The sequence below is a fragment of the Ambystoma mexicanum genome, chromosome 4p (assembly GCF_040938575.1).
Source record: "Ambystoma mexicanum isolate Mex_15411 chromosome 4p, UKY_AmexF1_1, whole genome shotgun sequence".
In the NCBI taxonomy this organism is placed as follows: Eukaryota; Metazoa; Chordata; class Amphibia; order Caudata; family Ambystomatidae; genus Ambystoma; species Ambystoma mexicanum.
The window spans coordinates 476,224,720-476,239,084 of record NC_090927.1 but is presented as its reverse complement, the minus strand read 5'-3'; the positions used below and the strand labels follow the sequence as shown (position 1 = coordinate 476,239,084).

At 45.6% G+C, this 14,365-nt stretch overlaps 1 protein-coding gene across 4 annotated transcripts in view; it reads right to left on the bottom strand.

Moving 5' to 3' along the window:
- Nucleotides 1–14,365, bottom strand: part of KIDINS220 (kinase D interacting substrate 220) — a 1,499,978-nt gene that overhangs the window by 454,239 nt on the left and 1,031,374 nt on the right. For all 4 annotated transcript variants that reach the window (XM_069606010.1, XM_069606012.1, XM_069606011.1 and 1 more), the window contains exons 20-21: nt 7,955–8,198; nt 7,698–7,786 (exon numbers count right to left, since the gene is read on the bottom strand). In XM_069606010.1, the coding sequence (XP_069462111.1) occupies nt 7,698–7,786; nt 7,955–8,198 (333 nt within the window). The remainder of the gene's footprint in view (nt 1–7,697; nt 7,787–7,954; nt 8,199–14,365) is intronic.

Here is a 14,365-nt window from a genome sequence, read left to right as displayed (position 1 = left end):
TGATAGCGGTGGACACCATCCAGCGGGACGGACGACTCCCAGGATTAAAGCATTTCACCAGTGGATCAGGGATCCGGAGTACCGCAGAGTGCAAACTGCGTATCAATAACCCTTAGGCGTGCCACAAGCAGGGAAGAAAGCGAGGAATACGGAGACCACAGAGGAGAAAGTTGGCCACCACACTACTCTCCACTGTGACAGGAGAACGGGAAGAAAGCACACATACCCCGGCGGCGGGGGGACCCGACTGCACAGTGCCAACTCCGGTGGCAGATATACGCTGCCATCCGTAGACCAGGTCGCCCCGGAGAGCAAAGGAGTTTTGAGGGTGGTCCGGTCTCCCAAGGCGAATCACTGGTACAGTGGAGGCCACAATAAGGCAAACTGAATGCCTGCCTCGACCGCAGCTCAGCGTCAAGGATACAGAAAGAGGGACAATTCAGTGTGGAAGGGACGAACCACAGCGCTGCATTGTACAGTGAAAGGCAAGTCAAGAGCCAAGAGAAAACAGGAACCCAGCAGGAGGAACTCCATGCAGGCAGAACACAGCAAACGTGATTGTAAAGATACAGCTGAACATTAACAATACAGCAATACAGACAAGACACCGGCCACCAAGGGGAGACCCAAGAACAACAAGATCCAACAGCAAGTAAGAGGGAAACTAATGCTCCGTTATTTAAGCATGGTATTGACCTCTATCTACCTCGAAGGCCATAGGACCCCCCCACCCCGTCCCACTGAAGTAGTCGCTTGGTCCTTCAGTGGATGTACATGATCAGGAAGGAGACCCAATAGGAAACGGTCAGAAGACAAGTGGGAGGGGGTAATAAAACAAATGCCAGAATCATCAGGACGCAAGCAGAGAACATGGAATCGATATAAGCCCCCCCCCAATGAAGACAACAGAGGAAAAGAAGAAAGCAAACATCCATTGTGTAGACATAGGTTCAGCGTGACATAATATAGGGTGGGACCCCACCAGTGATTCAGCTCTAGTGGACCGGGAGACCGGGGAAAGCGGACCAACTGAGGGAGAAGCAAATGCATAACATCACGGAAATAGCATATATGTCCAAATCCAGAACGAAAGCAATTACCCCAGTACAACAACAACCTCCAACCCCCCCGGGAAGAAATCCAAGAACATTAAACAGCTGTGGAGCATGGACAGCACAATGACAACACGACTTGGGGAGTCCAATCGAGAACCCCCCCCCCCCAGGAACAAATTCAAACACAAAGAAGACATGAAACAATCACTTCAGGAAGTGAAAATAGATATAGCAAATCTGGAGGAAAGGACAGACACCCAGGAAAAAGTGGTCCAACACATTGAAGACAACACACAAAAGACATAATGAGGTGATAGAATATCTATCTTGCCTCTCCAACAATCTAGAAATTCAATGTGAAGATTTGGAAAATAGATCACGTAGATCCAATATCAGAATAAAAAACCTCACGGAATCAATCAGTTGACAAGGACCTGTCCAGTACGGTCCAACAATTATTTGCAGAAGTATTGGCAGAGGACCCAGAGAAGCCAGTTCAGATGGACAGACTACATTGAGTGGGCCCAAGGAGAACAATGGAACCAGGCTCACGACCAAGGGATGTTTATTTATTTATTTGGATTTATAAAGCGCCCAGCGGCCGGGGGAGATCGTGGCACTGTTACAAAATATTCACGGATGTCTAGTAGCAGCAATGTCATATGGTCAAAAAGAACAGATCCTGAGAAAGGCGAGAACAATCGCACAATTGAGAGTGAATGGGAAAGAAGTACAATTGTATCAGGATCTCGCACAAACCACACTCCAGAAGAGATGAAAAATGGGACCAGTAGTGCAGCACTTAACAAACAACCAAGTCAGATACAAGTGGACATTCCCATTCGGCCTTCAGTTTAGGGACGGCAACATAGGATCACGACATGTCGAGGAAGGGGAACGGATCCTGAAACTGCAGCAGGAAAATGATTGAGAACAGAAGCGTGGGTGAGCAAAGGGCCCAGGAAAAGCAGAGGGGTGGAAGACAGTGGGGAAAATGGGTCAAGTGGGACTTAAGAGATGAAAGACAAAAAATCTAGAAGCCAGAGTAAGGAGGAAGATGGAGGTAAAACTGCTTGGATAAGAGGGTGGGACCCATTCACGATCAGATAACTTGAGGCCCAGGGGGAAGAGGATGGAGGGTGGTTAAGAAATCCCCACAAGTTTGTTCTGAGGAAATTGGGGGCCAGGCGCGATGGACACATCGTCCGAACGCTCTTAGGATCCTGTTCCCTGCTCAGGTTGAATGGGAAGAGAGGGAAGGGATACTGGGATATCGGGTGTTGGGAGAGGGTATGGGAACAAGGGGTATGTGAGGGGATAAGGGGAGCAGGAATCTGTGGTCTGGACTCAGGGATCAAAAGGATCAGGATATGGCTAGAGAGAAGACAACACTAGTGAAAATTCTGACGTACAATGTGCAGGGGCTGAATACCCCAATCAAGAGAAAAAAGACAGAACAATCGATTAGGCGAATGAAAGCAGACATCCTAATGTATCAGGAAACGCATATTAAAAAAGCTGATAGTAAGCAACTGAAAATTAGAGCGGCAGCACAAATATATCAAGCTAATGCATGGGAAAAGAACGCAGGAGTCCTGATAACCCTACACAATAGGTTAAATACACGAGTGCAGAACTCCCTAGCAGACAAAGAGGGGCGCTATCTCTTAATGTTGTAATTGGGTGCCGGAAACGTTGGCGTCTACATATGCTCTCAATAAGGGACAGGACGGATATATAAGGGGGGCCAGAACAACTCTGGAGGGATTTGCCACAGCGGAGATTATACTAGCAGGAGATCTCAACATAGCCTGGGACCCCAGATTAGACAGGAGCTCGAAGACAACAGGGGACACAACCTCCCTCAAAAGCCCTGAAAAAGAAATTTTAACGCTAGCACTCCACAATATATATAGAGCCATAAGAGGGGGAAACACAGTTATTCACCCACTATTCATAAGTACATAACTCAGAGTCCAGAATAGACTACATCTGGGCCTCAACAACGGGCCTAGTGGGCAAGGTGGAAAACATTGACGTAAGGCCTATCTCCCTCTCTGAACACGCTCTGATAACGGCAACATTTAATATCAGAACAGCACAACGAGGAATATGGAACTGGACATTTCCTACTGACCTTTTGCGGGATCAGCTTGTAGCGGAGTCCATAAAAGACCAGATTGAACAGTACTTTTCTCCAACAGCGATACGGGGAAACAAAGCAAGATATTGTGTTGCATTAATTTAAAGCAGTATTGCGGGGAGACCCAATAGCCATAAAAGCGAACAGGGATAGACAAAGAGGCAGATGGGAAGAAGAGTTAGAGGGGGAACTGAAAGAATTACAAAAAGAAATGTCAAACAACCCTAGCAGGAAAGTAAAACTATATTTAAAACATGTACAGGGCCAATTGGGGACTTTGCAAAATAGGAAAGTGGAAGAAGCACTCCTACATTTAAAACATTATTAGTATCTCAGGGCAAATAAGGCGGATAAGCGTCTGGCTAGATAACTGCAGGAAAAAGGGCAAAATAAGAAGAGGATGTCAAATTAAGACATTGAATGAGGAAATGGGGGTGATTTTAAGGGATTATCAGCCCCTATACAGGTCAGACGAACCACGGGTAGGCTTAAAGAAGGAATATTTGGAGAAGCTTAGTCTCCCCCGAATCTCTGAGGAGGATAAAATATTACTAGACAAGGATATAAAGGTGGAGGAAGTTAACAGACCAATTAAACAGTTACCGGGGAATAAAGCACCGGGTCCAGAAGGATATCAGGAAACCTTCTATAAAAAATATCAGGACATACTCACACCAAAACTAGCTAACCTGTTTAACGGTTTCAAAACTAAAGGTAACATAACTAGATCAATTAATGAAGCTAAAACGGTGGTGTCTCCTAAACAGGGAAAGGACCCATCACTCACGCAAAACTATATACAAATATTTTGGCGGACAGGCTTTCATGTCTACTCCCGATTCTTATAGGCTCAGACCAATCAGGGTTTATACCACTGAGGCAGACATCAGAAAACACGAGCAGGGTATGTCATTTAATTGAGAAAGCAGAACTGACTCAAACTCAAGCTATACTCGTGTCACTGGACGCAGAGAAGGCTTTTGACAGGGTAGAGTGGACGCAATGGGTATTGGGACGAGCTTTCTGCAAATGGTTACGGCCAACTACAATACACCAACGTTGCGGGTTGCCATAAATGGAATAATGTCAGGATCAGTGTCTGTGGGTACAGGCAAAAAACAGGGATGCCTGTTGTCACCACTATTATATGTCAAATTCTTGGAGCCAATGTTGGTTAGGATCCAGGAAGCTAAACAGGTGAAGTGATAGTAATGGCAGGCGTTGAACATAAAACAATGGCCTTTGCAGACGATATGGAAATAGCTTTGACAACCCCAGAACAATCTCGTCCTGTGCTGATAAATGAATTAGAATTACTTGGGTCCATCTCGAGCTGGAAAAACAGACAAAAATCGGAAATATTGAACCTAACAGTAAAACCTGACACAGTTGAAAGACTGGCCTAAGTAACGCAACTGAACAACGCAAAAGGAAAATTACATATTTAGCGATCAAATTAACATCCCCACTGGACCATATGTATAAAGCTAACTACCCGAACCCTTCGGAGAACCTCAAATTAGACTTAGTAAAATTGAATCCCCTGAAGACATCATGGTGCGGTAGGATGGTTGCAATAAAAATGATAGTACTTCCAAAACTACTCTATTTACAAGCTCTGCCAATTAGGATTCCAAAAATATTTTTTAGATCACTGAATATGTTAGTAAGTGTCTATATCTGGAAACGTAAACCACCTAGGATCTCAATGTCAACTCTAACAGCACAGAAGAGTTAAGGCGGACTAGCACTTCCCCACTTTCGTAGGTATTATGAAGCAGCACAGCTGCAGGTGATAAAGAAATGGGTAGCACACACCCCCCAACACATATGGGCTAAGCAAGGTAAGGCGGTAGTGGGCTCCACTCTTTCGGGCTTATTATGGTTAAACAAACAATACAGGCACCCAAACACTAGAATAAGTGAAGAAGTGGGTGTAGGGATTGAGATATGGGACAAGGCGGTCAAAAGAGGGACTCTAACAACATTTCCCTACCCGTTCTGCCCAATGTTTAGAAATCCGGACTACTAGCCGGGAATGGAGCAGAAAACATATACAAACTGGGTGACAACAGGCTGTTGTAAGATTAGAGATATGTACCGGGGACAAACAATGACACACCCTGGGGATTACAGATAAAGAAGAATTCAAATATAACCAACTGAAGCTCTGAATCGCCTCCCCCCTCATGGGAGAAGCCGCCACAATACAGTTGACACCCTTTGAGAACTATATGATATCAGACGCAGGCTCAAAGAACCTGGTCTTGAATCTCTATAGGTTTCTAAACGATTAAGGGGAGGAAGTGCAATCGAATTATAGGAAGCTTTAGGGAAAGTCATAACAAGAAAACAATGGGAATATGTATGGTGATTTGTCCCAAAGCTGACACGCTCGATACACGTGAGAAAGATGTGGCAACAACTACTGCTCCAGGGGCACCCCAGAAAGGCTGCATGCAATGTACCCATCTACCCCTGATAAATCTTGGCGAGGATGCACTATGAAGGGGGATTGGAAGCACATTTGGTGGAGTTGCCCGACCGTACAGCTGTTTTGGGGAGAGGTGAAAATCCAGGTGGGCAAAATGGTACAAGGAATAGAACAGCTTCAGGATAGGGTCTGGATGGCTGGAATGTGGGATCCAGGGACGGGAATTCATATGAAATCACAAAAGAGGGGAATTATGATCTTGGTAATATAGCAGCATGGCTGACGATTGTCCAGCAATGGAAGCGAAGGCTCCACCCACGATCTATGATTGGCTACAGAAAGTGTGGCGGTTTGTGTCTTTAGAAAGGACATATAAAGTTCAAAGATTGTCAGAAGCAATTCAGAAAGACTGGGGACACGTTCTAACCTATGCAAAGTGACTATATGCTACAATGGTGCCCACACAACATCTGAATACTAGACATTTTGTAAAAACCATCTCGACACCAGATGAACTATAAACCTACACCACCAATGTGAGGCGTGGAGGGTTCGGGAGGGAATATGATGACGGGGGAATTAAGAATATTGTTTGTAATTATGTGAAATTATACAATTAATAAAACATGTTTCTTTTTTTTTTTAAAAAGAGACAATGTTGCCCTTTGAGTCCAGGCCTGAGCTTGTGGGTGTGTAGGAGTGTACTCCCATGGGTAGCCTGCCGGGTTGGGTCCATGTGGTGCGCTCAGTTGGAGCCACCTACACTGTCGGCACAGAGACCTTGGCGGAGATGTCAACTATCTTCAAGCAGAAGTTCACCCATTCTTCCAGGGTGGATTGAGTGCGACACGACACCTGCTGCACTGTTTCCGGGGAATCTTTGGAATGAGGACTCCTCTGCTTTGAGGACGAAGAGGAATGTCACTGTGAGGAACCACCCAGGAGCATGACCTTTTAGTGTTTCTTTTTTTTCTTGCCCTATTTTGTGGGAGTCATATCCTCTGAGAGGCGCTCCGCACAACCTTGACCAAGACCACGCGCCTTCACCCAACCACTTGTGAAGGTAGGTGAAGAGTTTAGCTGGCCTTTCCTGAAGAGCCTTTTGGTGCACCGATTGGTATGATCTACAATCATTGATGTTGTGTTTTTCCACCAAGCTGAAACCGTAATCTGCCAGCTGCAATCCATGCAAGGTTTGAAACCTGAGTGTAAAAAGTCCATGGAAAAAAGGAACCGAGGTCACGCGATGCAGTGATGCAATATATACTGGTCCCAACTTCATATCCTGTGCAGGGGTTGGATGGAGTAGATGCAGAGCCGTGCTGTACCCCCTGGTGGAATAAACATTTCCAAAGATCAGCTGCGCTGCGGATATGATTATCATGAGGAACGAAGGAATCCATTCGAAAAGTGTGTTCACTTGCTTTGGAACTGAATCCGGGTTCTATCCCACAGATGGATGCATCAACACTAACACTAACCCCGACGATCACAATCTTCATGGACCTTCTATTAATGCCAAGTGCATGCCAAAAAAGAACTTCATGAATATAGTATGAATACGGTTTAGCTCCAAGCCACCTTCAAGGCCTATTACTGTTCATGAACACTGCCAAAAGTAATCTAGTAATCCCGGACTATAAACTGTAAATGGTGCCTTCTTATATCACAGGTGTAATTCCATATTCCACATTATATGTTACTACAAAGTGCGCTGAATGTCATAACATACTTTCTAAAACTGCACTCACTTCCTTTTTTGTTTATTTGCAGAACATCTTAAAAAGTAATCAGGGATAGTAATGTGACCCAGATAATCTAGGCTACTAAACTTTTGCGCCATCACACACAGCACCGTTTTCAACTCCTTGCCCATCTCAATTCTGTTCAGTGCCCATTAGCGATACTCATAATCTTCCCTCTTTCATTACTTCACTATACACAGCCAAAATAATAAATGAATACCATTTTTGACAGACTTCAAGAGAAAAGGGGTTGGAAGGTCTATCTAGAAAGATACAGTACATGTTCAAATATTTTTGCTTTTCGCTTAACATTATCTCACCCGTCTGTTGAGAGCTGTTTTGCTGCCAAGTTTGTTTGCATCTGCAAGGCTGTGCTGTGAAACCCGTCTGTCAACATCTTCATGTGCACCTAGAGAAATGACAAGTTTACCAATAATACATCATATTTCGCATATTTAACCTCAAGTACAAATTACAATGCATTACTTATGCAGTAAACTACAGAGGCTAACCAAAAGCATTGTTGCTGTTACAAAAATGTTTACTACTCGTATGATTATGTTACAATGATTTTTACCTGTACTTTCACAATATGGCACATCACCATTGGACGTTGCTGTGGTAAGCATATTTTTAGCACTGCTGAGACCTCTGCTGTTTAAGAAAACAGGCAAATGAACGATATTGCGCATATAGTCATGTCCATTGATGTTGGAATCTCGAAGCACACTATTTAGATTCTGGTTGATGGCTTTTATAATGATGTGTGGATCACTGGCAAAAATTGCAATAAAAGGCCCTTTGGAAAACAAGATGCGTACCTGCAAGAAAAGAAAAACAGCTGTTACCCTTTTACACAAAATAAAATGTTTTCTAATATTTACAGTGCATCCATCACCATCGTGATGATCTTACGGCATCTGGCCGTGTCCGAAAGGTCTTGACTCTACCAGGGTGTCGTTAGACCTTGGTCTGTAGAAACGAAGAGGAGGTTTGGAGAGGAGGTGATCGGAAAGCAAAACTAGACAACAGAATGACTAACTACAGAGAGGAAAGACAATTGGGATGAGTGTGAGGGGATATGGCTATTGTATTGTGGGGCTTGCATTGCCATATGCAATGCAAGCCACATAATTGTGTCTAGTGGCAGATGGCATGAGAGGTGAATACGCTGCGATGGTTGTAGATGCAGTGTGTTTTGTGCTTCAATGGGGCAGCTTGGAGACCTGGGGGTTGCCGTCCCGGATAGATGGTGGTATGTTTGCGGTCATGGTTTTCAATGTCAGTTACACAGTTGGTGGAATCAATCTGGTGGTTGTGAATGTGGTATTGTTACCGTGAGGTTGGTTGTGTGTTCCTGTGCATGGGATCCTGTCTGGCATGAGTATGTGTTGTGAGAAACCTGAGGGTGTTCTCACTCCTACTCCCCTTGGGTCCTCTGCACAAGGTGGGCAGGTAAAGGCCTTGCTTTTGGAGTCTGACCCTGGGGGTGGAAAAGCGAGGGAGGCTCACCTGGGTGGAGGGTCCTTGAGGAGTGGAGTGGAGTCCTTGGATGAGACATTGCATCCCCTTTTTCCTGTTAACAACCAGCCTAACACCCCCCCCACCACCTACCCTTTATCGGCTATTATAAGCCAGCTCACCTCATTTCCCCACATGTAATACTTGACAGTACTGAGAAGGAGAATGCAGACTATGCCATGTCACCACTTTGGTGCTGGGACGAAGAAGATGCCTGCAAAGTGTAGTGAGGGTCAGGCATGTCATATTAATCATAGTTAGGCAAACTGAATTGGAAGTCCACACTAAAAAGCTTTCAGGTGTATAAAGGGAGATAACATGTGCAGCAAGAGGAGAAACAGGGACGCCTGTGGGAAGGAGACCAGGAGGGGAGTAGTTTGTTAGTGGTGTTTTCCTAAAGTCCTACTGGCAGTAAGACTTTACTATCCCAGTGGTTTGTAGTTTCCCAACTCTAAGTATCAGTCTGTACTAGCTCAGGACCTTGGTAGTGTGGCAGAGCAGTCAGGCTGATCTTATGAGGAAGATGTGAGCTGTAGGTAAGTACTCTGAATCTTAGTTAGACAGGCACAACAAAGAAGCACTTACACATATTTATATAAAGATATATATTTATTATATTTACACCAGAATCCCTTTAAATACATTTCACACTGTAACGGTGGAACACTTAGGAATGCTAGATAATAAACTTCAAAGTGCACTTTACTTATGTGTTTGTTTGCGGTTACATTTGTAGCAATTTTAGAAAGGGAAAAGACAATGTTATCGTATTAATCAGTAATATTGCACTCATGCGGTTTTCAACAGATTATAGGGTAATGCATTTACTCTGCAAACACATATAGAAAAGTCACTTAAAAGGAGGAAAATAAGTGGTTAGTGCAACATGAGTTTAGTTCAAGGTTCTAGAGATGGCTTCTTCGCCTGGCAAGTCTTTTAAGTCCAAAAACGCAATCCTAGCTAAAGGCAGTTCCAAGAGGGCTTGAAGTTTTGATAAACAGGGAATTATGAAGAGTTCCTGTGGATTGATTTCTTCCAGTGTCTAAAGTTATTGAAGCAGCAAGTTGGCAACTAACAAAGGAGACCTAAAAACAGACTCGAGAATGGGACCCAAGCAGTAGTTTGGGTCAGAGGTTAGAGGGGGATGCCCTGGACACCTCTACGTGCAACGCTCTGGAGCAACGTCTTGGAATCAGGTAAGCAATACCTTTTTCCTCCACAGTACCTTGAGTTTGAAGAAGGTGTCCGTGTTGGCTTCTCTGCAACGTGGCAGTTCTGGCCCCGACCTCCGGATTCCTTGGTCTGGTGACAAAAGGCAGGACAATGGACGGTGTCTTCCAGCAGCAGTCTCGAGGAAGGCCCTGTAGCATGACTTTCAGCAACTTCTTGGTTCACTCTGCAGTTTTGGCTGAATTTTAAGAGCTTGCTCGTTGTGTGCAGTATTTTGTGGTTACTTTTGTGAGGCCCCTTATTTTTATCTCTTTAATACTCAACAATCGTATTCCTTCTTTTCAATAGAATTTATAAACAGGTATAACATCTGGGGTGAGGGGGCTGCAACACTATTTTTACTCAAGGGGGGCTCATCATAAACATTTTTGAATACCACTGCTCTATGCTGATGCACATGGTGGAAGTGCCAAGTGGCACCTGTAGCAGCAGTAAACTGGAGTAGGAAGAGAATCATGTTCTGGCACCTACAGTGTGCACGAGGCAGCTGTGGGAAAGAATAAGGTTTTGACTTGGTGGGCAGGTGGTTGCAATGGGGATACCCAGGAGTGGTGGCAAATGCAGTGGTTAAGGAAAAAGCAGTGGGAGATGAGGACGACACAGTGGTGGTACAGGAGGATTCTCGGGGGGAGCAAAAGACATTGGGTGGGGGAAAGAGGTCACTGCTTCAGCAAAGTGGTACTGGAGAACTCTTGGTGGGAGGTGGTAGCTGAAGTGCTTGAGGACATAGCAATGCAGTATGTGCTCAAGAGTAGCGTCCACACTGTATATCAATACGTCCTGAGGGAGTGATGGACTTTTGTAGAAAAAGCAAGCAAGTTCTTTAGGGAGAGGTTCCTGTGTGAGAGATACAAGGTTTCAGGGATTAACACTGCACTGTTAAAGAAAAAGGTTTCCAGAACAATTATACTCTGAAGGGGAGTCTTTAAAATGGCAAGCGGGTCTTTTATATGGGAAACGTATGTACATTTTTCAGAGAGACTATTTTGTGAATGCTCAGGGTTCTCAAAGAGAGACTTAAGATCACCATCCAAGGCCAATTTCCTCATCATTCAATTCATTCAGTTCTCATGCTGCATTACTAGTAATCACCAGTCTGAGAACAGGTGCACTACCACTGTTGAACAACCAAACCTGGGATGCCCATTTATGGGGAGGAGGTGCATAAATATATTGCCACAGACTACCACAATGTCAGTTGTTTGACATGAGATGCGGTCTTTCCACTTCTATAATGGCATAGAAGCCTGGAAAATGATGGTTTGGAGGTTTACCAGAGCAATGCCAATGGTTATGATTCATTCCAAAACTAAGATCCTTTACTCTTCAGTTTTGCATAGGTTCAGCCACAAATAAACAATAGCCATGGCAGAAATAAACACTCTTACAGACATCAGACTAGCAGAGGGTGGGGAGAGACAGCTAAGTGTTTTAATGGCCACCCTGACAAACTCTGGTGGCCACACAGACTGCTTAATGAACAACTAATGTAATGGGTCATTCCCTCCCAACTAGCATGTGTCAATCAAATCCTCATTCAACTTATTTATAGCCTTAGGTTCACAATATGTTGCAGATGCATATACATTGGCAAATCCTCAAACAGAGGATTGTCTGCTGCATGTGCAAAAGCAGTGTTTACCTACCCTCACTCATTTGTATGATATATTTTATTTATATCGAGCTCGTACATAAGTGTTTCAGAGCGCAACAAGGCAAGGGAGGGGAACAGGGGAGAACAAAACAACGATTTTACTAGGCCCAGTTACATTGAGAACGCGCAAGTGCATGGAAAAGGGATAGGGGAAAAGTGCATGGAAGGGGGGGGGAGAAGTGGAAAGAGTGGAGCAGAGGAGAAACAGATAATTAATAAATAAAATAAATAATAAAGGCAATACACTTTGGTAGTGCAGCCAGCAAGTGCTGTGTTTAAGGCAGCAGACAGGGTATGTCTGATAAGTGCAGAAAGAAAAAAGGTAGAGTGGGGGACTGTATGGGTACCGATACAGACCCCAGTACAAGGGGTGGCCAGGAGGCAGTGCAGGATGGTGGCAGGGTGATCAGGTACCTGACCCCGAAGGACATAGGGTGGCCAGGTGCACGGTGCCGAGAGAGAGAAACAGATGAGTAGGGGAGAGAAGTGGTGAATGCAAAAGCAAAGAGGAAGATCTTAAGGTGCTTCCGGAACCGTAGATGGTTCTCTTCAAGTTTCAGAGTGGCAGGGAGGCTGTTCCAAGGAGATAATGAGCTCCTGGCGGAAGGACAGGAGAGGCAGAGTATCTCTGAGGAGGTGCAGTAGGAAGTTTGACTTTTTAGAGACATCACAGATGTGGGCGGAGATGACCCCAAGGTTCTTACCCTCGCAGGTGAGGGTAGGAGGAGGGCCAAGGGAGGCCGGCCAGAGAGTGAGGGGAAAGGATGGTGAAGGTGTACCAATGAGGATTCCAGTCTTATTGGCATTTAGACAAAGATAATTGGCGGCACACCAATCATGAATGGCAGTAAGGCAATCCGAGATGAGAGAAGGAGAGGAGGTGGCTGGGGGCAGCCTAAAAATGAGCTGAGTGTCGTCAATATAGCACTGGAAATTTGAGCAGAAAATGGCATTGCAGTGGGCGAGAGTTTCCAGGTATTGGTTGAAAAGCCAGGGCAAGAGGTTAGACCCCTGGGGAACACCACAGGTAGAGAGGGAGATAGATGATAGGAAGGACCCAAGTTGGACCTGGGTGGGTCAGTCGGAGAGGAAAGAGATCAGCCAGGCCAGAGTCTGATTGGTGATACCCAGGTTATCACAGAGACGGTTGAGCAGGGTGATATGGTTGACCGTGTCGAAGACAGAGGAGAGATTGAGTAACATGAGGACAGAGGGAATGTTAGAGTCAAGGTTGGAGTGCAGATCTTCATGGATGTTGAGGAGAGAAATTTACGTTCTTCTGGCAGCTCTGAAGCCAGACTGGTGGTCATGGAGAGAGCCAACAGAATCGGAATGAAGGATAAGATGAGTTTACACAGAAAGGGAGTAATGGAAAATGGGCGATAGTTAGCCGGACAGGAAGGATCAGCTGCGGGTTTCTTGAGAAGAGGATGCACAAGGGAATGCTTCAGAAGGGAGGGGAAGGAGCCTGAGACAAAGGAGAGGTTGCAAGAATCGGCGAGGACCGAAGCCAGGGTATCAATGTGGTCCTTGATGGTTTTAGAGGAACAGGTATCAACCTGTTTTGACAAGGCTTTCATAGATCGGACTTGTCTAGCGACCTTGTCAGGGGAGAAATGAGGAAAGGATGAGAAAGAGGGTGGGAGTGGTTGAAAGAGGGTCAGCAAGCGCAGAAAGGGGAGATGGAGGGGAGGAGAGGGTGGACAGGATGTGCAAGGGCATTGCAAAGAGCGTGGGAGGCAAGAGGAGGGGCAAGAGGAGGGGTAGTGACTGCAGCAGAGTTGCCCAGCTCCTTGCAGATTTTAAAGAGTTTGGCCGAGTTGTTGGATGCCGCAGAGACGCAGGCTTGAATGTGAACTCTCTTCTTGGTGAGGAGAGAGTCGGTATTGCCTTTGGAGCAGGCAACAGGCTAGTTTGTCAGAGGATGAACAAGGAGCCCTACATTTCCTCTAAGCCGCTCTAGACTTACATTAAAGTGTAGCTAGGTCGGAGTCATACCAGGAATTGCACTTGGCTTGGGACTTCAGACAGATCCTCATGACAGAGGCAAGAGCATCAAGAGTATCAGAAACAGAAGAGTAGAGAAGAGACAGGGCTGTGCCAGGGTGTGAGTCAGCCAGAGAAGGAGGGGGGGGCTGAAGGTTTGGCTTGGGGGGAGGAGAGGGGGAGATGAGAGGAGGCAGTGGTCACTCCAGGAGAGAGGAGTGGTCAGAGGGGTAGAGAGGGGAGGCCAGAAGAGATCAAGACATCAAGTGTGTGTCCTGCAGAGTGAGTCGGGCCAGAGGGGAGGATAGAAAGGGAGAGGGAATCGCAGAGGTCACGAAAGAGCACAGATGAGGAACAGGGAGACTCGAGATTGATGATGAAGTCACCAAGGAGGAGGAGTTGAGTGGATGAGGCCAGGAGGGAGGAGGAGATGTCTGTTCACTCAGAGAGAAAAGAGGTGATTTGACCAGGGGGCGGTAGAGAGTAGCGATAGTAAGAGAGTGGCTAGGAGGGAGGGAGAGCCTGCAGGCAAGGCATTCGAAAGAGGAGTAAATCTGAGTGGGAATGATAGTGGCATGAATCCACTCAGGAAAGATC